Genomic DNA, 27,539 nt, shown 5'->3' on the forward strand with positions numbered 1-27,539 from the left:
GCCTTTGCTCCAAAACCTGTGACAATACTTGCTTTTTAGGAAGCCTTTCCAACTATTCTTTCAGTATCCATGAGTTCCGAAAACACTGAACTACAAAAGGTAGATACAAGACCTGTTATCTTTTCCTTCTTTGGATGATGCTTGATGCACACAGAGAATCTGAGATCCCTTGCAATAATCACAGGGTCCCCCAATGATCCCTGGCATCACATCGCATGTATTTGCAAACGTTTTCTAAAGAATCCTTGGCCTTTATTAACTATTGTTTTTATGAAAGGGCTCAGTTTTTACATTGTGACTAGACAAATATTTGTGGAGTGTCTATTATATACTGTGTACCATGTTAGGAACATTTTGGTTTGCCCTTTGAGGAGAGGTAATAGATACCCAAGAGGTTTGAGAGTGGCCAAATGAAATAAAATCTGAGGGCTTATTATTCTCCCCATCCCAGCATTTGTTTGTGATAATTACTTTATCACTTTGGGCTTTGTATTATGTCCAGTAATCAGCTTGTCATAGGGGTCATGGCTCAACTGGGAACTTCCCAGCAACTCAGCTGAGATTTCTTAGAAATTACACCTCCCACTTCTCACATCCTACCCCCTGTTTCTATTGAAGAGATTTACACAGAGTTTTTACCCCTGCTTATGTTTAGATATTTTATTATACCCCATGAGATCAATATCTGAGCATGGAATGTGAAGAAGCATGAGCTGCTGTGGGGGATATCACAGTCTTAGTGGGGTGACACAAGGCAAGGTGGAAATGACAATGAAATGACACTAAAGACACAGTAGGAGAAGCAGAAGAGGCCTCTAAGGGCTTAAGCTGTCAAAGGAAAGCCCCACAGAAAAGGTAGGATTTTAGCTCAGTGTCAAGAGCACACAGAGATTGGTTGGGGAAAGGGACAGATGGAAAAGGGACATTCTGCGGGAAGGTATAGTGTGAGCAGGTGTGCAGAGTGGGAATGAGTGTCATGAAATCAAGTGACTGGGATGCCAGCCTGGCTGATGTAGGTTTATGCTGAGGAATACTGGGCAGAAACTGGGTGGGGTCATGAGGCAAGGCCCTGGGTACCAGGAGAAGGGGTTTGTGCTGCCATTTCCTGAGTCATGGTCGGGGGTAGTGGCGCGTTGAGTCCTGCTTCATCTTGTCATGGTTACTGAGTGGGGATCCACTGGGGATCAGGACACTGGTTGGAGGCTGCAGAAAAAATCTCAGAAGACGTAGGAATGATTGGCTATGGGTGGCAAAGGGAGAGAAGAGGAAGGAATACCAAATGATTCCAGAATGTTTGGCCTGGGTGATTGAGAAAGACTAGTCACTAATCAATCCTTCAAAGGATTTCTGATGGGATCCCTGGGTGGCTCAGCGGTTTAGTGCCTGCCTTTGGCCGGGGGTGTGATCCTGGAGACCCGAGGTCGAGTCCCACGTCAGGTTCCCTGTATGGAGCCTGCTTCTCCCTCTGCCTGTGTCTCTGCCCCTCTCTCTATGTCTATCATGAATAAATAAATAAAATCTTTAAAAAAGTATTTCTGCCTTTCAAAAGTCCTCCTTGCCTTTCCACTGAAATTCTTTCTCTAGCTCCTGCCACGTGTGGCACCTGTTGAATAACAATATGTTCAATATTCAATACATTGAATAACAACGGTATTGAGCCTCTCCTCTTTTCTAGTGTTGCTTTCCCACCAAAGATGCTAAAACCTCGCCAGCTATGAAAGGAGAGGAAACACAAATAGGCACAACAACGTGAAGCTCTTGTCAGCTTCACACTTCCACCTTTTGCAAATTTTGATCCTATGACTAGGAATGAAACAGCAACTATTTCTAATATCTGTCAGAGATGTGTTTTTCTCCCTATTTTCATTGCCAGTCAGTGAGTCAGTGGTTAAGTTCATGAGTCCCTTTGTCTTAACTTATTCAGCCTAAATTGGGGTTTTCCTTTTGAGTTTATACTAAAAGCAACAGTATCCTGCACTTGCCATCGCTCCTTGTTATTTAAATAGTGCTTTCATTATTGTTATCCCATTTGAACCTTCCTGAACTATCTTATGAGACAAGCCGGTCATCACCATCCTTTAATAGATGATCACGTGGAGACTGAAAAGTGACATGACCACTTACACAGACACCAAGTGTCATACCTGGAAATAGCACCTAGAATCCAGTTATTTCGTTACCTGCCATATACTAGATGCTCTTACAGAGACAAAGACATTTAATATGTGATCTTGAGTACCTTATAAATTTGGGGAAAACAAGCATAGATACGTCAATGGTTAGAGTACATCCTGTGCCTGAGTGCCCCACTAGATGGCAATAGAACCAATAAGCAGAAGGTAGAGGATGAATTACCCTGTCCTAATAGAATGCACAAGTAAGGGAGAATTGTGCCCATTTCTGGGCTCTGTGTTTTAAGAGGGACCCTGAAAACCCAAAGCTCAACCAGGTGAGACTCACCAGCAATCAAAGATGAAGGGGCAGGCATCCAGGAAAGAGAACTCAGAGAGGACCTTATGCTCCCTGCATTTATTGGAAAGCTTGATATGTGGAACGTGCTTATTTTTCATAGTCCTGAGAATGGGCCTAGAGCTAACGGACAGAAATTACAAAAGAGAGGATTCCAACTTTGTATAAGGAAGGACTCCCTAGCCACTGGAACAATAATAAATATATAGAACAAGCTGCCTGATGTGGTAATGAGCCCCCCCCCCCCCGCCATATCTCACAGTAATCCTATACAGGACAGATGAACACCTATTTAGGATGTTGTAGGGGAAAATGCCTCTATCAGATCCAGTATGTGTGCCATTGAGATCAGAACCAGCGTAGTGTTAAGGCTGAGGAGAGAGCATCATGCCAGGTTGGGACCCCAGGCTTTGGAGACTACATGGTGTTCACTATGTTGTGAAGAAGCCAGGCCACATGGAGAGGCCATGTGTAGGTGATTTGGCCACCACTCCAGCTAAGGCATTAGCTGACCGCCAGTATTCACTAAACACGTGAATGTGTTAGCCTTCAGGTAATTCTAACCTTCCCACTTTGAACCATCACACTTAATATCAAATGGAGCAGAGATGAGATGCCCTGCCCAACATGGCCCAAATTCCAGATTCACAAGCAAAATAAATGTTATCATTTTGAGCCATTAAGTTTAGGGGTAGTTACATAGTGCTGGATAACAGGGACACAATGGTTATGTCATATTCTAAATTGCCACCCATCTTCAAGGCAACTTACAGGTGTTGGGTCAAGTAGAAGGTGGTGTTATTTGCAGAAAGGGGGCTGTGTGCTTGGGCTCATGAGAGAAGAGAAAGCTTGGTGAAGCTATTGGGTGGATATGAATGAGAGATGAACGAGGACTTGACCCATGATTCATCACACCCTCCCTTCTCGACCGGGTTTTATGAGTTTTCTAACTCTCCTTGAGAAAGAAGCTATATTGAGCAGATCTGCAAAGACGAGATCCTGCAGATCCTGACAAGAAGGTGGAAGAGAATTTTGAGGTGTGTAGATGGAGAAGGGAGTGGTGGACTTAGAAACTCAACACCTGAGGAAACAGAATGAAACAAAATAGGCCAACATATTGTTTGCTGTTGGTACGGAAAGGAATCGTAGAGATTGTGTTCTAGATAAGGAGACCGAGATCTGGCACGTAGGAAACGACTAAACACTAATTGTATAGTACAGACAGTACAATTGAATTTCAGAGAACAAAGGTTAGGTGTGGTGAGGGTATGGATGGGTGATGGGTTCAAAACAGCTTTCCAGATGAGGGGGGACCAGAAAACTGAGACAAGGTGGATATGATAAAAGACTCTGTATTGGGCAGCCCGGTGGCTCAGCAGTTTAGCACCACCTTCAGCCCAGGGCGTGATCCTGGAGACCCAGGATCGAGTCCCACATCGGGCTCCCTGCATGGAGCCTGCTTCTCCCTCTGCCTGTGTCTGCCTCTCTCTCTCTCTTTCTGTGTCTCTCATAAATGAATAAATAAAATCTTTTTAAAAAAATAAAAATAAAAGGCTCTGTATCTAAGAAGGGGAATGGTATGACAGTTCCTCTAAAAGTTAGGGCAGGGAACCATGTCGGAAATTCTCTCATGGAGGACAGTTCTCTCATTTTGGAAGCGAAAAAGTTACGCTGGGCACACGAAGAAGGGAACCAGAGTGGGTGACCAGTTCCCCCAGCAGTCAGGCCGTGGTACTTTAGGGTATCCAAAGTCAGCTTTCCTGGTGCTGTGGATGCAGGCGGGAGGAGGCAGGCATGGGACGCCACTAGAAGGTAGTTACCTGACTTCCTCATTGCCTTTCAGGCTATAATCAACATATTTTAAAATTAAAAAGCAATGATGTAAATATGGACTGAAATCTTCGAGTGTGATTTCTGAAGGTCACTGAAGTCCCCACACCGTTCACTTCTCCTCCTTCCTTTCCTGCAGCACACAGCATCGATTACCCTCCTGAAGAAAGAACAAAAAAGCAATTTCAGAATCTAAAGTGGAAGAGGAGGGTATTAATCATAGTGAAATTTGACAGGACAGAGACCTCCCTGAATCTGCTCGGACCATTTAAAGCCTTTCTGCCCCCTCTGGACTGACTAACACAAGCATAGGCGCATCAGACCGCAGGAGGGGGAAGATGCTTATGCGGAAAGCAGTAGTATGTTCAGACTGGCCTGTGTCTGGACGTGTCTCGTCTTACCCCCCGTTGTCTAAATCAGGTCATGTCAGCTGTCAGTAACATTTCATTCCTCTTTTCAGAAGATGCTGTCAAAATGCCAGTTAGTTTGGAAGTTGTGCACAGGGCAGTTAATTGGCTTTAAGTTAAAAAGAAATATGCCAATGCGGTGGTGGTTTTAGTTTGGAGAGTTATTATAATAGATAGGAATTCTAGAAAAAAATAGGTCAAGTCTAAGTGGAATTGATAGGCTAATTGATAAGCTATGAGATGGACTCAGGGGTGTTTTTGAATAGGAAAAAGGAAATGCGTTCCTACTACAACCTTATTTAAGATTCATTGTAGGAAAAAAAAAAAAAAAAGATTCATTGTAGGGTCTGGAGCCCAGCCTGTGCATGTGTGATGTGTAGCCCAAGGGCTTCTCTCAAGATGTCAGGCCCACCTACTTAACCCTACTGTCTAGCAGTTAGAGCTAAGATGACCTGATATGTCTTAGACTTAGGGATTACAGAAGCTGTTGATCAAGAGAATTTCTCTGCCTTCAGGGAAGAGTAAACCAAAATCATTCTACGTGTATTAAATTATTGTTTGTAAGTTATATTCCTATGAAAGACCTCATAGATGCACCCCGGGGGAAGCTATTTAGAATTAATTCATCACTGTCAGCAAATTGCCCACGTGCGATCTCTCATACTGTGAGCTCAGACTTCCCTTCTCACCCTTTTGCAAAGAGACAGGCAGTAGCTGGTTATTACCTTCCTGATAAGAAGCATCCACATTCTTAATCTCTTTCTCCTTACATATATTTGCTTCTGAAATCTTTCTTCATATGCCCTTAAATATTCATGGCTTGATGCACCCCTTGAAGTCGGTTGCTCTTTCGTTATGAAACCCAAGCTGGGCTGTGTATTCTAGAAAAACTTTGGTCAATTCAACGTAGAAAGAGCTATGATTTAATGATCCTACAGTCCAGAGCTTATTCTTCCAGGACCACACTAGCTCTTTAAACCACAGTATGAGGATGGCCGATGGCCATTTATTGTCTTGTTACTTTCCTACCAGACTTGCATGTGATTCTTCTCTTTCCCAATAACACTCCCTCACCAAATGTTTCCTTAACGGGCCATGATTAAATGGTTTTGATTCATTGTTCAGTGAGTATGTAGGACCCATTTTTTAAACATTAGGAAATACATGGTGCTACAGCCAGAATGCTTGTGTCCCACCTCACCCCCCAACTTCATTTGCTGAAAACCTAATGCCCCCAGCAATTGTATTAGAGGTGAGGCCTTTGGGGGTGATTAGGTCATAAAGATGGAGCCCTCATGAATGGGATTAGTACCTTTTTAAAAGGCTTTCAAGAGAGCTCACCCTTTCTGCTATGTGAGGATGCAACAAGGAAGTCTGCAGCCTAGTTGAGGGCCCTCACCTGACCATGCTGGTACCCTGGTCTTGGACCTCCAGCCCCCAGAACTGTGAGAAATAAATGTCTGTTGTGTATAAGCCACCCAGTCTGTAGCATTTTCTAGCAGTACAGACTAAAACATATGATAAAAAAGAAAAAAAAAACCCATACGTAATGAAAAGTTTTTTTCCAGTATCTGCCGCAGCCATCTAGCTCCAAACCAAGGAGTCCAATCGCACCTCCTGCTCTTTTGTGTGTTTTGAATACAGTTGGCAGTGTGCCTTAACAGTGTTCTGCATCTTTCCTTAAAAAATAATAGATACATATTGGGGATCTTTCCCTTTGGTACACACAGATCTCCCTCATTCGATGATAACAGTGGCATAGCACTCTGCTGAGAGGATGTACCATAATATATTTATTCCAGACATTTCTGGATATTGATCCCATTCTCCAAAGTATCCTCTACAGCTGAAGACTGTGAAAGTTCACTGTTGAACTTCATTTTCACTGTTCACCGATTTGCACAGTGCTTCCTATGAGCACAGCTCTGTGCTTGGTGCCTAAGGGAATGCAAGCAGCAGCGAGTTGGGCAGCCTCTGCTCCCTAGGAAATCACAGCCCTCTGCAGGGAGAAAAGACATGCAGATGAGAGCCTGTTTGCCAGTTCTCCCGACCCCCCTCCGCCCCCATCCACCTTTGTTTTCTTGCACATCAGATGCTCTTTCCCATGGCCTTGTACATGGTACATGTGGCCTTTCCATTTGTGGGATGGGCATCTGACTGTGAACCTGAGACAGCTTACACTGGGACCTTCTAGAGCAGGGATTGCCAGCTCCCCTACAGGGGCCAGCAAGGAGATTTACGTGAGTGCAGTGAAATGAGTAACCCAATTGGGAGTGCAAGAGCTCTGTTTAAAGGGAGCTGTGGGCTGCTGCTCTGCTCCAGGAAATCATTTCCCAGAGGCTGCTAGATCTTCTGATTGATTAAAAGGAAGCAGCTGGTAAAAAATACATGGGATCTTTCTGTGTTATTTCTTACAACCTCAAGGGAAACTACAACTGCCTCAGAATAAAAAGTTCGATTTAAACTCATAGCCAGCACCCTGGATCAGTGTGTGAAATTACCCGATTTACAAGCAGGGGAGGAATGTTAACACTACAGGCCCAGCAAAACTCATCTGTAAGCCAGATACAGCTTCAAGACCACCATTTTGCTATCTGTGCATAGCTGGATCATTATAATTTGAGTTGCCTGAAGCCTGAGGCAGCCCAATCCACGCATTTGCTTAAAACATATTTCTTGTTCCTGGGACTTTCCATTGTCTTCAACAGTGGCCTTTTCCACTTAGTTATTGAGCTTCCTCTCATTCCAGGTCCTTGGATGTGGCTCCGTTGCCCAAGCTATCCTCAGTCGAGGACACTTTGGAGGAATTATCACTATCAATGTTGGATTTGCAATGGCAGTTGTAATGGCCATTTATGTGACTGGGGGTGTCTCTGGTAAGTAATAGAAATAATAGCTGCCATTAATTGAGCCATTCCAGTGTGCTAGCACAGTGTTGGAGGTTTTACAGTTTATTTGGATCCCAACAGCCCTGCAAGAATATGTATTTGATCCTGTTTTTATAGATGTCAGAATCAAAATGGCCAGCAAATGGTAAGTGACTTATGCAAGAGCAGCAATTTAGTAAGACACAAGAGATGGGGCTTAGGACTAAGAACTGGCTGATTCCTATACTGAGCCATTACATTCTATTCTTCATCTGTCAGTATGATCTTTTTCTGGTTTCTACCCCATGCTTGGAAGCCATTCCCAGAGACCCAAAGATCGTTCCAACTGAGACAAGTCCCTGGACCTTTCCCTACAGCAATCGGAAAAGTCTAGGCCACTTGCAAAATGGCTGGTGCTTTCATGGACGTGGTCTCACTGAGCAGCTGTTGGTTGATTTCTGCTCTGAGAGGTGGACTGGTTCGAAGCCATTCACAAAGTTCTGAGAAACAAAATGAAATAATAATACTTAATGCAGTCTGGGAACCCAAGAGAAGCCTGTGGAAGTGATGCAGTCCACAGAGACACTCAAAATCTTTCAGCAGCCTGGTCCGAACACCAAGGCAAGTCTGCTAAGGATAAGGGCAGAAAGGACAGCAAAGCGTAGTGGGCACTGTGCTGGCTGCTGTACATACCCCATCCCCTTTCTCTCCAGCAGCACTCTGCAGCAGGCTTTCCAGTCTCCATTCCACCAAAAAAAAAAAAAACAAAAACAAAAACAAAAAAAACCAAAACAAAACAAAACAAAAAACTGGAGCTCCAAGATAACAAGAAAATTGCTGGAGTCCTACAGCTGATAAAGATGCAGAGAAAAGATCTGACCCAGGTCTCTGTGACAGAAAAGCCTCCTGTCCCCACCGTTATACAGTTTGCATGATGGCCTATTATGGGAAGGGCATGACATTACAAGCAGGGCCTTTGGGCAGAACAGTCCTGGCAGAGGGTCCTGTGGTCAAGCCGGCCGGCCTGGTGACAGATGCTGCCACAGGAATGCTGAAGAATTGGTTGCCCAGACCCCCTGGGAGCCTCGTGGAGCTGGGCATCTAGAACCGTCATCTGCAGGCTGCCACCCTTTCCATAGCACATAGACTCAGCTCCTGGGGCCGTCTGGGTTAGAGATTCCTGTGAGTGATTGTTTGGCATGAGTGATGTTTATGTTCACACTCTTGTCAAGTCTTTGCTGTGATCCCAGCGCTGTAGTGCCTCCCTAAACACAGGGGTAGACAGGGGACAGTCCTGACTGTGCCAAGGCCTTGGCAGCTGACACAGATCATAGTTGCGGCCTAAAAGGAGTAGGCAAGATGCTCTGCTGCTGCCCTCTCTGTGTTCCCATTACATTCACACAAGGCTGGTTTCCACACTGTGGAATATAAATGCAGGTGTATTTTTTTTGGTAGAGACACAGATTTGGAATATTTCACCTGCACAACACCCCGAATTGAACATCATCACATATTTACTTAGAGGAAATTAGTCCCAAACTTTACCAATGTAGGTAATAGCTTTCATCACCAATGTGGCCCATGTCTATTTGCATCTACTGATATACTCGGGGATTTGGACAGTCACCATAGAGAAAAAAAGGCAGAGACCAACAGGAGGAAGAGAGAGTGAGGGATGGTGTGAGGTCTTCCCATCAGGTCCCTGGACTGGGGTTAAGCTCCTGTGCTCAGAAGAGTGAGAGCTAGAGCCTGTGGGGCTCTTTCCAGGTGAGGGGTAACTGGCTACCAAATTGTTCACGAGAGTCCAGGAGACCCAAAATACAAGTAGAGCAGTTTCTGAGCCTGGCTGATACAGGTAGCATTGGGTTGGGAAGGAAGCTTATCTCCCCATCTCTGGGACCTAGCGCTCTTCAGGTTCCTTGAGGCCTGGTGGCTTTGGAGACATGCAGAGACAACATACCAGCCCACCGTTGACATCCCCACAGGCATCAGTATTGCCTTTTAGCAGGCACAAGAATAGGACAGGAAGACTGTGTGTGGAAGGTGACTTTCTCCTGTGGCTGCAGCTAACATACTGGTTTGCGAGCACATGCAAGACTCTCTTTGAGGATTATAAAAATAACCAGTGGAGAGTGGACATAAACATGAACAAGATTCTATTTTGTGGTCACTGACTGGTGAAGTCAACTGACATCTGGTTTTGCAATAGAAAACACTACCTTACTGGAAGGAAGTTACCATGCCCTCTGTTCCCACATGAACAAGCCAGTGGTCCGCCACTCCAATCTGGCCAATCATCAGAACTAACAACTCCCCCATTAATTATGCAATGCACCCCCCCCATTAAGTGTTTATGCCGCCTGCTTGTATGGTGGTTGTTTTTGATGTAGAGGGTTTTTTTTTTTTTAAGATTTCATTTATGTATTCATGAGAGACAGAGAGAGAGAGAGAGAGAGAGAGACAGGCAGAGGGAGAAGCAGGCTCCACACAGGAAGCCCAACGTGGGACTCGATCCCAGGTCTCCAGGATCACGCCCTGGGCTGAAGGCAGCGCTAAACCACTGAGCCACAAAAAAAAAAAAAAAAAAAAAAAAAAAAATTAAACCACTGAGCCACCCGGGCTGCCTGATGTAGAGTTTTATGAGCAATAAAAATTCTTCAAAAAGCAAAAGAGCTTTGCATAATGATAGATAAAATATTAAGGTTGTCTCTATCACAGAATGGCCTGTGCGTGTGGGAAAGGAAGCGACGTGCCTAGAGCAGCACCTTGAAAGAGTTCATTCTGCTCACATAAGACTTTCATCTCATGGGCCTGGTGGGCTCCAGCTCCACCCTGGGCTCTTCATATGAGTCATCTGATCGTCACAACAACCTTGGCAGAGCCAAGACTGGAGGGTGGCGCTCCCTGGGTCTAGCATTCGTGTTCACTCCACTACACTGCTCTGCTTTGTCCAGCAGTGAGCCAGGAGCTGAGCACTGGCCTCTGCGAGGAGAAATCTTTCCATTGCTTGGCAAGGCACCCTCCGGGACACACCCCCTCTCTGATTCCCAAACAACATTCCCTCTCACTGGGCCTTTGTAGTCTGAACTGCCCGAATAAAGGTTTCTGACTATTTATTTGCTCAACGTTCATATTTTGAACACCTACTGTGTGCCTTGCATTGTGTAAAGTCGGAGATGAAGAATGAGCACCCTGTCTCAGAATGTCTGCGAGGGGCTAAAAAGCAGAAACCTACCTGTGGGAAGTTTTCTTTTGGAAGGGGAGCGTGCCAAACACAGAGCTCTCTAGAGCATCGGTGGATTCTGAGGGAAGGTGTTGCTGATTGGAGGTGATTTCTTAAGGGCTCTTGTGCTTTCACAATGGATCCCTCTGGGCTGGCTGGGTGGTGGCTCCTCTCCAAACAGCCACTGGGAAAAGGGAAACAGGCCTGGCTTCGGGAACTTTCCACTGCCTATGTGTTCCTCTGTCCTAACCCCTGTTCCCAGCTTGCCTAGTGGCAAGCTTACTAAGTGGTGATCCTGCTGGTCTCCAGAATTGTGGCTCTCTTAGACTTAAAAGTAAAACAAAACTTTGGATATGTTCGTAAGGCTTCAGGAAGTCACTCATGCTTTGCCATATTGGCATTTTCTTGCTCAGATTAGCCCCTAAGTGACAGGGGCAGGTGAAGAAAGAGCCCATGTGGTTTAGGCAGCAGGGAGAACAACTTTCCACAAGCCCACTTTGGCTTACAGACTCAGGAAGAGCATTGCTTTCTTCACAGGGGGAGGCCTTCCAGAAACAAGCTCACCTGTAGGTTCTATAAGGAGTCAAAGGATGAAATTTCTTCTTTTCTTCCTTCTCCTCCTCTTCTCCCTCTTCTTTATTACCTTTTGTTCACAACTATGGCCACAACTATGTCCATTGAAATGTGGACACATTGACAGTGACTCTACTTCCCCCTGCACACAAAGTGTACTCTTCAAATGAACATGTTTCATTTCTAGGAACTAAGCCTAAATGCTCAAAGATGATATTTGAAATTTTTTTTTCTGCCCGCTAAGGCAGGGAAGACTTATAAACATGGTGAAGGAGGTCTGGAAGTGGTATAACATAGAACATAGATTCTAGAGTTTGTATGAACCTGCATTTGAATCCCATTTCTACCACTTAACTAATCATGTAGGCTTTAAAAAGTTGCTTCATTTCTGTGCCTCAGTTTCCTCACCAGTTAATTAGAGTAATACCCAGCTCACTGGGTTCTAAAAAGGGTCAAATGTGGGTAATACCCCAATAATAACGTATGGCAAATGTTTAGTAAATGCTGTTGTTAGTAGCAAAGCTGATTGGGGTGTCGGTGACCAACCGCTGAGCAAACCTTCTCTTGGATCTGGCAGCTAGACGAGGAACTAGGAAGCTGATTTCTCTAGGAGAGTTTAGGTCAGGGTAATAGAAGTGGTGCTACATTTGTGTGTGAGGGAGAAACTGAGCTGTTCCTCTGTGAACAGTGAAACCAGACACTGTGGTCACCTCAGAGTAAATTGAGCCCCTCACCCCAGTGAGAGGCACAGCCCACCGACCTAGGTTCTTTGCCCTTAGACATCTCTTTTCCATCTTAAGGTAGTTTTATATCTTCTGGACATAGACCAAGGAATTTCTAGATGCAGATGTAATCCTTAAACAATATATGGTGTCAATATATTGACTTTAAAAATATATTGAAGTTAATAGTTTATATCAATCTCTTTGAGGTTATTGTTTCATAAAGACCATTGGATAGATGATAGCTAAGTAGATGATAGATCGATGTCATAGAGATAGAAGATGAACCTCTTGAGCACAACTTTTTTTCCATATCTGACTCCCTTTTCAGAAAGCTAACCTTCTTAGACAGTGTCGAGTGTGGTTATTAGTCCCCCTTTTCTCCCTGCCCCCATACAGTACAAACACACATCTAAGCCTCTGTCTCTCCATATACAGCTCTCTACCTAGAAGACTGAGTCTTCCTGAGGTCTCTACATAAGGTCTTCTGTGTAATAATCCTCCCTGGCCTGCTGCTGACATCCCTAATCATCTTATCTTTCTTGCAGGTGGCCACATCAACCCAGCTGTGTCTCTTGCAATGTGTCTCTTTGGACGGATGAAATGGTTCAAATTTCCTTTTTACGTGGGAGCCCAGTTTTTGGGAGCCTTTGCAGGAGCTGCGACCCTCTTTGGCATTTACTATGGTGAGTAAAGCCCCTGAGCCCAGACCTTAGGGAGAGTTGGCCAAGATTTGAGAGTCATAATTACTTGCTAGGAAGAGATGAGATTAGGCAAGAAGAGGGAAGTGTTCCACAATCAACAGGCAGTTCTAAGAATTCTAAGTTCTGAAGAGTGAGGCCAACATTATCATTAGGACAAATTCATGAAGTCTTTTTAAGAAAATGGTCACAATTTAAATGGAGGGCAGAACTGGAAGTCTATCTTTAGGTCCAATCAGTACTACAGCATGAACATGCACGAGATAAGCAACAGGCCAGTGGCTTCTCCACAAGCTTCCTCTGGCTTGGCTGGGAGAAAGCGTGTTCACTGGTAGCAGAGGGTATGATGATTAAGTATTCAGAGAAGGAATCTGGATTCCTTCCTTTGAAGGAAGGGGTGCAGTTGAGAATAGGCTAGGTGGGGATCTCCTCCCCATTCTGTTCTGCAACAGTCCTGGGGGCAGAAACAGTCCTGGCGATTGAAGACACAGACTTTAATTCTATGCTATGTCAGTAAGTAGCTGTGTGACTTAAGTAAATCTTCTGACTTTATCCATCTGTTTCCTCCTCTGGAATGTAAGAGACTTGACTTCTAAGACCATTCAAAGTAAAAGATCTTGGGATTGCATGAAATTAACTGTCAAAGTAGTTCCCAGTGTAAGTCTCAGTACATTATGATTCTCAAAATGAAGTCCTTCAGAACTAGAATTTATGAACCATGCCTTAGAAAAATACATTGTGGAAGGAGACTTCATCCCACAGAGTGTCTTTCTGAGAAAAAGAGCTTAAGAGGACTGGTGGAGAATTTGATACCAGATCAGAAGAGAGAAACTCAGAGAGCCAGCTGCTGTGGCAGGAGAGACCTGGGGTCGGCCCTGGCTGTGTCAAGGACTGTTGTCTCTCTTGCTTCAAGGGCATCTTCACTGGACCATAACACCCTCAACTTCTGGCCTGGTAGTATGTGTTACTTGAGAACCTCCTGGGAATTATGAATTCTGCCCACAGTAGATCACAGCTCCATTTTGGCATTCGGTTGATCTCAAAAATTCCAAGAATTCCCCCCAAAGAATATTAGTTCCCTGGACCCACCAGCTAAGGATTTGGATGAAGTGTGGAGTGAACTCTGGAGGGCAGTCAGGACTTTCTATTTTTGACTTGACATCCTAGAATTTCTCTGGGTATCTCTAAAACTACCATGATATGAAGTGAGGAGAGGCAAATGGTATGGATCTGTCTAGCTGAACCTGAGTGTTTGTAGTTGTTTAGCACAAGACCAGGCATAGGTCTCCCTAGGTTTTGCCCAGAGAACACTTATGTGCCAGAGTTCTGTCTTCCATAGATGGACTTATGTCCTTTGCTGGTGGAAAATTGCTCATCGTGGGAGAAAATGCAACAGCACACATTTTTGCGACATACCCAGCTCCATATCTGTCTCTGACGAATGCATTCGCAGACCAAGTAAGTGTATACTTAACAAAGATCGAACTTTGGTGAAAAGATATGAGCTAATAAGAGGGACACACAGGAGCATGCAAAATCAGAGGTCACTAGGCATAACCCAAGCCTTTTTGACAAGTTTTTCCTTTACCAAAGTTGATACCACTAAAAAAGTTTTCTGCTTTCTTTTTAATAGGTAGATTGGAGGGTACCTGGGTGGCTCAGTCGGTTGAGCAGCCAACTCTCAATTTTGGCTCAGGTCATGACCTCAGAGTCATAGGACTGAGCCCAACAATAGGCTCCCCACATGGTGGGGAATCTGCTTGAAATTCTCTCTCTCCCTCTCCCTCTGCCCCTTTACTCACTCTCTCTCAAAATAAATAAAATATTTAAGTTTTTTCTTTTTTTTATAAATTTATTTTTTATTGGTGTTCAATTTGCCAACATATAGCACAACACCTAGTGTTCATCCCATCAAGTGCCCACCTCAGTGCTCGTCACCCAGTCACCCCCATCCCCACCCCCACCTCTCCCTCCACCACCCCTAGTTCGTTTCCCAGAGTTAGGAGTCTTTCATGTTCTGTCTCCTTTTCTGATATTTCCCACTCAGTTTTTCTCCTTTCCCCTTTATTCCCTTTCACTATTTTTTATATTCCCCAAATGAATGAGACCATATAATGTTTGTCCTTCTCTGATTGACTTATTTCACTCAGCATAATACCCTCCAGTTCCATCCATGTCGAAGCAAATGGTGGGTATTTGTCGTTTCTAATGGCTGAGGAATATCCCATTGTATACATAAACCACATCTTCTTTATCCACTCATCTTTTGATGGACACCGAGGCTCCTTCCACAGTTTGGCTATTGTGGACATTGCTGCTATAAACATCGGGATGCAGGTGTCCCGGCGTTTCACTGCATCTGTATCTCTGGGGTAAATCCCCAGCAGTGCAATTGCTGGGTCGTAGGGCAGGTCTATTTTTAACTCTTTGAGGAACCTCCACACAGTTTTCCAGAGTGGCTGCACCAGTTCACATCCCCACCAACAGTGCAAGAGGGTTCCCCTTTCTCCACATCCTCTCCAACATTTGTGGTTTCCTGCTTTGTTAATTTCCCCCATTCTCACTGGTGTGAGGTGGTATCTCATTGTGGTTTTGATTTGTATTTCCCTGAGGGCAAGTGATGCGGAGCATTTTCTCATGTGCTTGTTGGCCATGTCTATGTCTTCCTCTGTGAGATTTCTGTTCATGTCTTTTGCCCATTTCATGATTGGATTGTTTGTTTCTTTGCTGTTGAGTTTAATAAGTTCTTTATAGATCTTGGAAACTAGCCCTTTATCTGATTGGTCATTTGCAAATATCTTCTTCCATTCTGTAGGTTGTCTTTGAGTTTTGTTGACGGTATCTTTTGCTGTGCAAAAACTTCTTATCTTGATTAAATACATGCACTTGTTTCGCATTGGTTGAGGTCCAGAAAAGAGTGGACAACTGGACATTTCAACCCCTAAAGGGGCAAATAGGGTTTGCTTTATGATTACCTTCTCTTCTGTGATCTGAACATGAACAAGAAAAGACATTTCCATCTCAAATCAAGGACTGTGAAATGTGGCAGTTGAACCTAGAGTATCATTGATCCTCTGTGTCTCCTCATATGCATAGGTTTATCTAACCTCTTAAGATAGCTAGAAGTATCTCTGCCTTATTGTTATATAAACAAGCTGCACCTAAACATCTGTGATGTAGCTAGCCAATAGCACAGCTATTCTGGTCAGTTTGTGGCTGATCAACGTTGTCAGCCTGATAGCTTCTTCCTCCCTTAATGTATCCCAGAAAGACCGCTGGTCAGCCTGGAAGGAAAGAAGAAAGGAGGGAAGGAGGGGAGGAAGGAAGGAAGGAAGGAAGGAAGGAAGGAGAAGGGAGGGAAGAAGGAAGGAAACAAGGGAGGATGAAAGGACATCTAAGTTGTTTTCTTGTGATTAGGATTGCACGATGGGGCAGAGTAGAGTGGGCATGTGTATAAAATGGATCTACCAGTTTGCTAACTCTGTCCACTTCCATTTAATGGATAGATGAAAAAAACTATGCCCTCATGTCCTTAGTCTTTTTCCTTTCCACTTTGCTCAATAAACCAGACAGGCAAAAAGCCCTTCTTGAGCACTCTCTGTGTGCTCGGCCCTGTGTCCAGAGCTTGAGGGACTGACAGGTACACATGAGTTGTAAAGGTCTGAGATTTGGAACTTGCATGCCCGAATTAACATAGCAGTTCTGTTCCCACTCCCTGAGCAACTTTAGCTAAATTATTGAACTTTGAGGGTCTCAGATTTGTAAGTGGGGATAATATTAGCACTTACCAGATTCCTTGCCAAGATAAAGTGAATAATATCAGGAAAATGCATTGTAAACCGTGTCTGCCCAGGAATTTAGAATCTAGTGAAGAACTAAATGATCACCTAAGGACAAAAGGAACAATACAAAAGTGAAGACAATTAGACGGGAAACTGGACTGTAGGAGTCACATTAGTAATTTGGAATACAGAGTCTAAATGAGCTGGGGTGGTGAGAAAAGTGTCAGTAGAAAAGATAACAGAGAACTGTAACTGCCAGAAAAAGGAATGTTCTCCTAAATGAGCTGAAAAAAATAGAAGGATAGTATTCAAATAAAGTAGTTTAGGGTCTTATACTCCATTCCATACTGGAGTAGTAGACTCATTTCCAAATGTCCACTTCAAGAGGGTATATCGCTGAAAGAGAAGAAGCAAAAAGCTAATGATATTGCACAGAAATGAGTAGAGAATGGGGATGTTTACTCTAGGGAAGGTGCGTGTGCAGGAGCTGGGGGGATGGATGGGATTTACTAGTAGCTTTCAAAGAGCTGAAGGAATGTCAAATGCAAAAGAACTTAGACTTGGTATGTATACCCTCCGAGGAGATTTGGTAGAAGTTAGTACCTAACAGATGCTCAATAAATATTTATTAATGTACTTACATATTAATTATGTAATATTTACACACTAGTATTTATATGCTAATTATAAAATATTTAGTTCATGAAATTATGGTGAGATAAAGTTACATTCAACAAAAGTTAGACTTTCCTAGCAATTGGGGCTGGGCTAAATATAGACCATTTCCCACAGGACAACAGTCACTAGAGGTGTTAGAGGCTTGTCTGGGTGACCTCCAGGGCTGGAAAGTGGGGGTGGGGCATTTCTCAAGAAAACTCAAACATCAGATGATGGGCATTGTGGAGTGTGTCACCTTTAAGATCCTTTCTGACTTGGAGACTAAATTAGCCAGTTGGAAACTAGGGAAAACTGGTGCCATCTGAAGGAAGGGGGCTGGGGGTAGTTGTCGCATAAACTTTGGAGAGCAACACAGAAAAAAGTGTGAGAGGGAAAAGATGGAGGGTAGGGGAGGAGATTGCTGAAAGGAGGATGGTAGGGGTCCTTTATCTCTCTGGGCATCAGTCTCTATTCTGTGAGAGAGATTGGCCAGGTGACAAAAGCTTCAAAGTGCCAGGAGGATAAAGAGGGTGGGACCTGTTGGTGCTTTGCATGCACATGGGCTGCAGTGGTGAGCTCTGCATTTGCTGGGTCAGTAAGGATCCCAGAGCCGCCTCAGAATGGACTTTCGGGATGTGGAAGGGTGGGATTTCTCAGGGATCCTACTTTCCATTAAATTCAGGCACAGTCTGAAACCCCGCGCCTTTTGATGGGGTCATTAAGCCCGTTCACGTTCAGAGTTACTATTGAAAGATATGAGTTTAGTGTCATCATGATATCTATTCAGTCCTTGTTTTTGTGGATTGTTCCACTGGACTTCTTCTTAAAGGGGAATTTTAAGAGTCCCCCTTAAAATTTCTTGCAGAGCTGGTTTGGAGGTCACATATTCTTTCAGTTGCTGCCTGTCTTGGAAGCTCTTTATCTCTCCTTCCATTTTGAATGAGAGCGTTGCTGGATAAAGTATTCTTGGTTGCATGTTCTTCTCATTTAGGACCCTGAATATATCCTGCCAGCCCTTTCTGGCCTGCCAGGTCTCTGTGGAGAGGTCTGCTGTTACCCTAATACTCCTCCCCATAAAAGTCAGGGATTTCTTGTCTCTAGCTGCTTTAAGGATCTTCTCTTTATCTTTGGAATTTGCAAGCTTAACTATTAAATGTCAAGGTGTTGAACGGTTTTTATTGATTTGGGGGGGGGGGGAATCTCTCTATTTCCTGGATCTGAATGCCTGTTTCCCTTCCCTGATTGGGAAAGTTTTCAGCTATGATTTGTTCAAATACATATTCCGGTCCTCTGTCCCTTTCGGCGCCCTCAGGAACCCCAATTAAACGTAGGTTTTTCCCTCAGATTGTCATTTATTTCCCTTAATCTATCCTCATGGTCTTTTAATTGTGAAGGGAAGGGAGAAGAAATGAGTGGGAAATATCAGAAAGGGAGATAGAACATAAAGACCCCAACTCTGGGAAACGAACTAGGGGTGGTGGAAGGGGAGGAGGGCCAGGGGTGGCGGTGAATGGGTGACGGGCACTGAGGGGGGCACTTGATGGGATGAGCACTGGGTGTTATTCTGTATGTTGGTAAATTGAACACCAATAAAAAATAAATTTATTATTAAAAAAATAAATTCAGGCACAGTTTATCTTATAATGAAGAAGGAGGCATCAGAGTCAGGAGCTGTTGGAGGACATTTAGAGGTTTCTCATGTGAGTTCAGGTCCTTTCCATTAGAGGTAAGAGAGAAAGAATGCTTTCTCTCTCAAACCTTGGCTTGCATCAAAAAGGACAGTGTTGGGGCACCTGGGTGGCTCAGTGGTTAAGCATCTGCCTTTGGCTTAGGTCATGATCCTGGGGTCCTGGGATCGAGTCCCACATCAGGCTCTTCTCAAGAAGCCTGCTTCTCCCTCTGCCTGTGTCTCTGCCTCTCTCATGAATAAATAAATAATTAGTCGAAAGAAAGAAAGAAAGAAAGAAAGAAAGAAAGAAAGAAAGAAAGAAAGAAAGAAAGAAAGAAAGAAAAGAAAGAAAGAAAAGGACAGTGTCTTCATTCCTTTTGAAAGTGGCATGTTTCATTCTACTAGAAGAGCTTGAGTGAACAGGTATCATTTCCCTAATCTTTAGTACTATTTGCATTTTTTTCATTACAAATCCATGTTCCCCACTTATTTGTTTCTTCATTTTACTTTCCTCTTACAAATTTTCTGTTCATTTCCTTTGCCCGTTTATCCATGGATGTCTCACCTTGTTTTTCTCACCAGTCTGACTGTCTTCAACCAGGTTTCCAGCCAGCAGCTTGCCTTTCTATTTAGCAGGATAGTAGCTTGTTGGGATAGTTGTAGAGAAGATAACAGTCTCCGGAGCTGAAGTCTCTGGGTCCACATCCTTGAGCGAGTACAAGTGGCTCACAAGTGGCTAATGTGTAAATGAGAGTAATGCTAGCACCCACATCTAGGATTGCCATGATGAGAAGAGAGCCTGGCACGGTGTGCTCACCAGTGACTGTTAGTTATCACTAGGTTTGTTCTTAACGAGAGGCAGTGAATTCTGAGGTGGGCAAAGGAGCAGGATACAGGTTAAACCCCTTATGCATTTTCTCCCTCCCCAGGTAGTGGCCACCATGTTCCTCCTCATGATTGTCTTTGCCATTTTTGACTCCAGAAACTTGGGAGTCCCCAGAGGCCTAGAGCCCATTGCCATCGGTCTCCTGATTATTGTCATTTCTTCTTCCTTGGGACTGAACAGTGGCTGTGCCATGAACCCAGCTCGAGACCTGAGCCCTAGACTTTTCACTGCTTTGGCAGGATGGGGGTTTGAGGTCTTCACGTAAGTAACAGTGGTGTTGGGGGAAGAAAGATCCCTGCTGCGCCTCATGGGAAAGGGCTGGGATTAAACTAGAGAGGTCCAGGAGAGTTCTCTTGGGAGCTTGGAGATCAGGTGCATGCTCTGGTCATCAGTGTGGATTGTTTCACTGGCAGTTTGTGATATGGGGTGTGGTGGGGGAGGGGAGTAGGGAAGACACACATGGACACAGGGAGAGAGACAGAGAGAGTCTCTGGGTAAATTCAAATGCAACAGGCTTACCCTGTATAATAATAATACTAAGTCCTCAGGTGGTAGATGGTTTTATGTGAGTATTTTGGTCATATAACTCATCTGCAGATTCACTTTGTGATAAAATTGGGCCTAGAATTTACATCTTGTGATACTACTACAAGGCTCTTGATAGTGAACTATGCTATGCTTCCCTCATTCAGCAAGTCTTTACCAAACACTGTCTGTGCTGTGGTCACTGTGCTATGTAAGGAGATTTCAAAATCAGCTAAAACACTAGCCTTGAGCAATAATAAGTGCCTTGGCAACCCCAAAAACAAAGTGCTGAGTGAACATAGATCAGAGGATGACTAACTATGCCTGGGAAATTGGGAAAGGCACCACCAAAGAAATGAGAGCTGAGTTGGGTCATGAGTAGGAAATCCCCGGCAGAAAAGACATAAAAGAGAGCTCTTGCACAGGAAATGGCAAGACCTCATGCTTTCTACCTCAGAATGTGCTGGGTCAGTAAGGAGCCCAACTCCTTGGGGTTGAGGCAAGTTGAGGAAATACGTCAACTGTTGGCAACTGTTCCAAAACAAACTGTGCCCATTTAATTCCTTCCCACTTTTGCCCCATACAACCACAGTGGTCTGTCCTCATCTACTTATCACATCTCTCGATGGGAAAGGAACTCACTTTGGTTCATCAAGGAACAGGGCGCTAACATGGAGAAAGAGAAGTAGGAAAGACATGTGTGAGGAAATTTTAGTTTGATATTTGCTGTGAGGAAAGACTTGAGTGTCCCTAAATGCTTACCTGTACATGTAATCATACACATGTGATGGCTCATTTCAGTGAAAGTTTGGGTTGCCTTCACCAGTGTAAAAAATTAACTGTTGAAATAACTGACACCAGTCAGGTCACCAACACAGATAGGTCTGAGAGCTACCACAATGTAAGCATCCTGAGGTCAGAGACCTAGCAGCTTCCTCACCTCTGCACTCATAGTGACAAGATTAGGGCCTGGCATATACAGAGTCTCAAGAGAAGTCAGTAAAAAGAATGGAAGGATGGGCAAATACTACATGTTAAACATGTCCTAAGAGATGAGGGATACAAAGAAAACCAAGCAACATCCCCTGTCTTTAAGAAGCTAATAATGCAATGAATTTTCTAGAGCAGTGGTTCTCAACCAGAGGTGATTTTTTTCCACTCAAAATATTGGGCAACGCCTAGAGACATTTTTGGCTATCACAACTGGGGAAGGTGGAGATGAAAGTTGTCACCGGCATCTAGTGAGTTACAGGCCTGGGATAGTGCCAACCGTCCTACAGTACCCGTACAGATCCCCACAACAAAGAATTATTCAGCCAAAAAATATTAAGAGTGCCACAGGTGAGGAGCTCTAGTTCAAGAATGATTGCCACTAGAACATGAAAAGGTTGAACAAAATGTCCCTAACTAGGAAGGTTCTTTTATATTCTTCCAATGGAAAATGAAAAACATATGTCAGAAAGATTCCCAGAACCCAGAGCCCAGAATTAATCTGAGTTTCATTAATCCCACCTTCCTGAGCCTCACTTTAGAAGACCACTGCCCCCATGACCAAGTCACCTCTGTTGGCTTCACACAGACCCCTGGAACAAAGAGGCCTTGAAGGCCACCCTTTGAGCCCTGTTTCATGACTCACCCAAAGCTCTAAGAGTGGGGATGTTCTAAAATAGGTAGAAGTCTTGCCTATTCTCTCTTGGCTTTGTCAAGTATATGGTAGGAGATCATGTCTGTGGCAAAAATGCTAGAATCATCCACTGCCAAATGAGCTCCATGTCCCTCCATGTCAGGGTCTTTTCTTTTCATGCATTGGTTTATTCATCCCTGCAGCAACCTGATCTCCTATTCAAGGCCCTGTGCTAGAGATGAAACCCTGCTGCCCTTCTGCTTCCTTTGCGTTCTGTTTCAGAGGGGTCAGCATAAGCGCTTACACAAGTTGAAGCTGTCAAGTGCCATTAAAGAGATTTGACTTGTTGACTCTAGGACTTGAGAGGTTTACAGCTCCAAATTTAGGAATTATGGAGGTAGAAATAGAGGCATTTTATAGTATTTGGACATCTTGAATGGGGGACAGTGAGGATATTTCAGGTAGAGAGGATACTGTATACAAAGACAGAATGTTAAAATAACTAAGTGATCTAATCTAGCTGGAAGGGTACGTGAGGAAGGCTGGAAAGGACAAATCTTGTCAGGTCACGGAGGATCTAGACTCCCAGAATGAAAAATTTGGATTTGGGCCACTCCTTATTCTGGAGATTATGGGAAGCAGCAAAGGATGTAGAGCAGAAGTTTGACATACTTAGAACTCCAATTTAGTTAAATTAAAACTACATCACTACATACAATAGATTAAAAAGGAGAGAGTAGGGCAGCCCCGGTGGCGCAGCTGTTTAGCGCCGCCTGCAGCCCAGGGCGTGATCCTGGAGACCTGGGATAGAGTCCCACGTCGGGTTCTTTGCATGGTGCCTGCTTCTCCCTCTGCCTGTGTCTCTGCCTCTCTCTCTAGCTGTGTCCCTAAGAATAAATAAATAAAATCTTTAAAAAAAAAAAAAAAAGGAGAGAGTAGAGGAGCAAAAGCCAGTTAGAAAAGAGCTAGCTGGCTGGTAATCTTCAAAAATTCCCAAGAAAACCTTTGAGGGATAGCGATCTCCAGAGAGTTCCAATCTCCCTCCCTTTCAAGGTCTCCTATCCCTGGTAAGCATCTCAGGAGATATCCTAGCTTGGATCTATACCCAAGGCCTCTGATAAAACCAAGACTGCCTAATTCTCTGGTCCTCACTTGCTTCTGTCTGGCAGGCAATGAGGATGACTGGGGACTGGGGCAGGGGGCACCAGAGGGTCTGTCTGACAAGGACAAGTCAACAGACCATGGCTAACCCTTGCTTTTCCCATAAATATTAGGATGTTTTCCATCTACTCTCTCCCCAGTAATTCACATTAAGGTTTTAATGACTTCATGGATGAAAGATCTCAGGGGTATCGTTAATATTTTAAATAGTTTACCCAAAGGAATAAATGATGGTGGTACATAAGTGAGTAACACGGACATTTCCCTGGCGCACCCCACATCACCACATGCATATGACACTGTGGACATGGAAGACTGACCAGGCAGGAAATCATGTGTGAGGGCCTCCACTTATGACTTGTGACCCTGGTACAACATGCTCAGCCCAGACAGAAGAAAGTCCGGCCAGTTAATGGAGGACATGTGTCTTGGCAGATACCTGGGACCCTAATCTGTTAAAGGACAGTGGGATTCGCCAGGAAATCATGATGAAAGAAAGGAAATGACAAGTGAGACAGCTTATACTTGCTTCATGTGTTTACCAAAGAGAAGGCTCCTAGCTCTTTAAAGTCCATGTACCTCTCATAGGAAAGTCCTCCTGGATTCCTGGGGGCTTGGGAAAGGGCCCTGGGAGAGCAGAGAAGTGCACAAGTCCTCTCTCCTGTGCAGTAAGAGCGACATCTGGTGGCTACTGTGCTCAACCTCAGGGCTCTTCCCTCCAGCCTGCATTCCTGATCCAAGATTTCTGGGTCCTAGGGACGATCCAGGTAGAAGGGATCACCAAGCAGAAGGAAGAATGGAGGTCAAGGGCAGGGCTTATTTCCTTTAATATCCTTTCTAATCCAAACGTAATACTGTAATACAAACAAAAGGCCACCTGGAACATATGTGTGTTATTAAGCAGAATGAAAAAAGGAACAACCATGAGCCTATCCCCAACTGTGAAGTCCTCAAGTGTATGTGAGAGCTCCTGCCCTTTCCCCACCGCCTCCTCCCCATTATCCTCAACATTGGTGTTTCTCATTCCTCTGCTTTAAAACAGTTTTATCTGAAATGTATAAATCCATGAATAATGTTATAGGATTATTGTATAGTTTGGCTTGTTTCTGAACCTTGTGTTCCTTCCTATGGAGTTATTTTAATGGATTTCCTATCTTCAAAGAAGATGGTGACAATTTATGAAGGTGCCTGCTTTCTCTCAGAGCTATACTTTTAGTATAATGTATTGTCATTGAGGACTTCTGCAAAGGACAGAGAATCATGGCAGGAAGCCCTTTATCAGAAAGTAGCTTTAAGCTGTGACCTTAGAAAATCAGCATGAAATTAAATTATATTTAGTAGGTAATTCATATATCAACCTTCCATTTTTTAAATTCATTCATTGACAAACATTTCCTGATTGGTTTGTTCTGTTTTTTGTGTTTTGTGTGTGTGATTGCCCTCATAGACCAGCCCTGCCCAGGAACCTCTCCACATCCTTCCATTAGTAATCCCCAGGATTCATCATTTAAGAATGGAGGAAAGACGGTTCCTGAATAATCAACCAGCACTGTCCCTAGATGCCTCCAATTCTGACAGTGGGTTCAGGGACTGTCTTTCCTGAAAGAAAAATAAATGGGACATATTGTCTCACGGGTACTAATAGGACAATGGAATCAATCATTTGAAATCAGGTATATGGAAAATCTAGGATGATGATTGCCAAACTGCAGTGAGTGTCCTTATACTTAGCTCTTGCTGAGTTAAATGGAAACCATGAGCAGGAGAAAGACTGGCTTGTTAGTGAATAACTAGTAAGGCCAGGAGGAAGATCCAAATGGTGTATCACTAATTTCTTGTTTGATTTCAGAGCTGGAAATAACTTCTGGTGGATTCCTGTAGTGGGCCCTTTGGTTGGCGCTGTCATTGGAGGCCTCATCTATGTTCTTGTCATTGAAATCCACCACCCAAATCCTGATCCAGACTTCGAGACGGAACAATCTGAGGACAAACCAGATAAATATGAGCTTAGTGTGATAATGTAGTAGTGTGCTTAGTTTGGGTTTACAATCGGCTGAACTAGTGTTCTCTTCAGAAAAGATGGCATCCAGGGGTCTGTGTTTTCATAAGACTAGAATGGAATCCACCCAATCTTCTCTGCTAGCCGTTGTGAGGCACCTAATTGTAAAAGCATTCAAGTGAAAGTTTGCAAATGCTGACCTCTTCACCAGTTTCCCACAGGACACCACTGACTGTCCCCTGAAATGGCCTTATCTCCTGCTCTGTTTGTTTCATCCTTTGATGGGAATCCTTGTTACTAAGCAAGCACTGGTAACTTAGAACCTTGACCATGGACTTATTTGCATGATCTTAGCTGCATTACCTGTACAGAATAGCATTACAAAAGCTTTGTTTTTCCACAAAGATTATGTTTTGAGTATCAACCAAGACTAAATTGGAAGGCAACACAGTGATTTCAGTTAATATGTCCATGAATTAGGGAGCTAATGAGTTTACTCTGTAGTTATGTTGTGCCACTATATTTGTATAAATACCGATATTCTTCAAACCTAGGGATATAGGAAACAGTAGAATACATCTGGAAAGCACAGGGGAAGGACATTGTGCCATTCAGAAGCCTCAGGAGACAAGATAAATTTGGGAAACCAAATGGAATTTTTTAATGGAAACCATTTATCAGATAAATCTCTTGCTCTTTGCATTTTAGAGGGCACCAATTAATTTTCTTGTCTTTAGCATATAATAACCTAAAATACAACTGTAACCTCAGTCATGAAAATTACATCACCCTATATTTTTAACTCCAATGTATTTTCCTAATTGTCCACTTGAGGAGAGACATTTGACAAGTTGAGCCAATGGCTGCACTCATCCATTATTCTACACATGCCCCGAAACCAAAACTGGAAGCCATTGGATCCTGGTCTAGTGGAATCTTCAGGATAGATGGTCCTCGGAAAGATAATGTTACCTTTCGGGCTTACAATTCACAAAACGCTTTCAAGGTTATTATCTAATTTAATCCTCGTAGTGACTTTCTGAAGTAAATGCCATGCTGCCCATTTTTTCAGATATGGAAACAAAATCTCAAGGAAGTTAAGTGAGTTGCTTAAGGTCACATGGAAAGTTGAACTTCATCTAATGCATCCCACACCTTTCAGAAGATCAATAACTGGCCAAGAATATCACCTAGCCCTCTTTGGCTGTCCAGAAGACATGGGATTGGCAGCTGCCAGAATGTGTACTCCTTCTGGATGTAATGGTCCTGGGATCCTAAAATATAAAGACCTTCATCATATGGTTTTATTCCCTCTGTTACTGAAACACTAACAAAAGGAAGAGGTAGCAATTTGGTCATATTTTTCATGTGTTGGAAAACATTATCAGAAGGCCTCTCTTCCTAGTCCACCCTTGCTCTTTCTAAGTCTCACTCACCCCTCCTTCCCTGCGAATCACAAACATTACGTTTGGGGGATTTCCCCCTGGTCAGGCTCTTCCCTGTGAAGTTCCCTAATTGATGTCACTTTGGTGACAAGTCTCTGAGAGTTACAAGCACCAGAGAAATTGCTCTACATCAAGCGATGCACCTTCAGTCAAAGCATTTAAAAGCCCAGCATTCCCAGAGGTATCGAGGTTCCCAATTGCTTTGTGATCATAACAGAACAGAAAGTAAATGTGAAATGTCTCCAGTGGCCTATGTTCTATAAGCTAACAACTTGGAATTTTTTTTTCTTGCTCTGAAACTACCTGGATATTTCCTATTTGAAATAAAATCGGTGGCTCTTTTTTAAAGTTTTTTTTTAAGTTTTTATGAGTATTATGACCGCTAAATATGCATGTTTACCCTGTCTACAAATTGAGATTTCCTGGGGAGCTTTTAAAAAATACTCATGCCCCGTTAATCATTTGTAAATACTGCAGTGATTCAAATGTGCGACTGGGGTTGAGAACATTGACTTGGTTAAATTATAATATATCTAAGATTTCTTTGAGAACCACATCTGGTGGTGCCCAAGTGATTTCTGGGAGGATTCCCAATAGGGGGCAACTTTACCCCCTTTTCACTCCATTCTGCTGCTCCCGCAAAGGGATATTTGGCAGTGTCTGGAGAGATTTCTGGTTGTCACAATTGGGACAGAACAGTTGTTAGCATCCAGGGAGAAGTCAGGACGCTGCTGAACATCCTACAAAGAACAGGACAGCCTTCGATGCCAGCCTCACAATAAAGAATTATTCAGCCCAAAATGGCAATTAGGCAGAAGTTGAAAGATTCTGAATTTGAGAACAGGTAGGGGGAGGAATAAGAGAAGACACCGAAACCCCGTGTCTTGAATCAAGTTCTGCAAAAACAGAAATGCCAGACAATTATAATTATTAGAGGAAGAGGCAACCTAAAATTTGAGTTTTCAGGTTGGATTGTGGAATCCATGATCCATGCAGGTG

General features: G+C 43.6%; 1 protein-coding gene across 4 annotated transcripts in view; it reads left to right on the forward strand.

Moving 5' to 3' along the window:
• Positions 1-26,888, forward strand: part of AQP9 (aquaporin 9) — a 47,609-nt gene extending 20,721 nt beyond the window's left edge. For all 4 annotated transcript variants that reach the window (XM_072808812.1, XM_072808811.1, XM_072808813.1 and 1 more), the window contains exons 2-6: positions 7,456-7,582; positions 12,640-12,777; positions 14,132-14,250; positions 19,830-20,047; positions 24,946-26,888. In XM_072808812.1, the coding sequence (XP_072664913.1) occupies positions 7,456-7,582; positions 12,640-12,777; positions 14,132-14,250; positions 19,830-20,047; positions 24,946-25,120 (777 nt within the window). In that variant the 3' untranslated portion in view covers positions 25,121-26,888. The remainder of the gene's footprint in view (positions 1-7,455; positions 7,583-12,639; positions 12,778-14,131; positions 14,251-19,829; positions 20,048-24,945) is intronic.
• Positions 26,889-27,539: the final 651 nt, after the last annotated feature.

This window comes from Canis lupus, chromosome 32, assembly GCF_048164855.1.
Source record: "Canis lupus baileyi chromosome 32, mCanLup2.hap1, whole genome shotgun sequence".
Taxonomy (NCBI): Eukaryota; Metazoa; Chordata; class Mammalia; order Carnivora; family Canidae; genus Canis; species Canis lupus.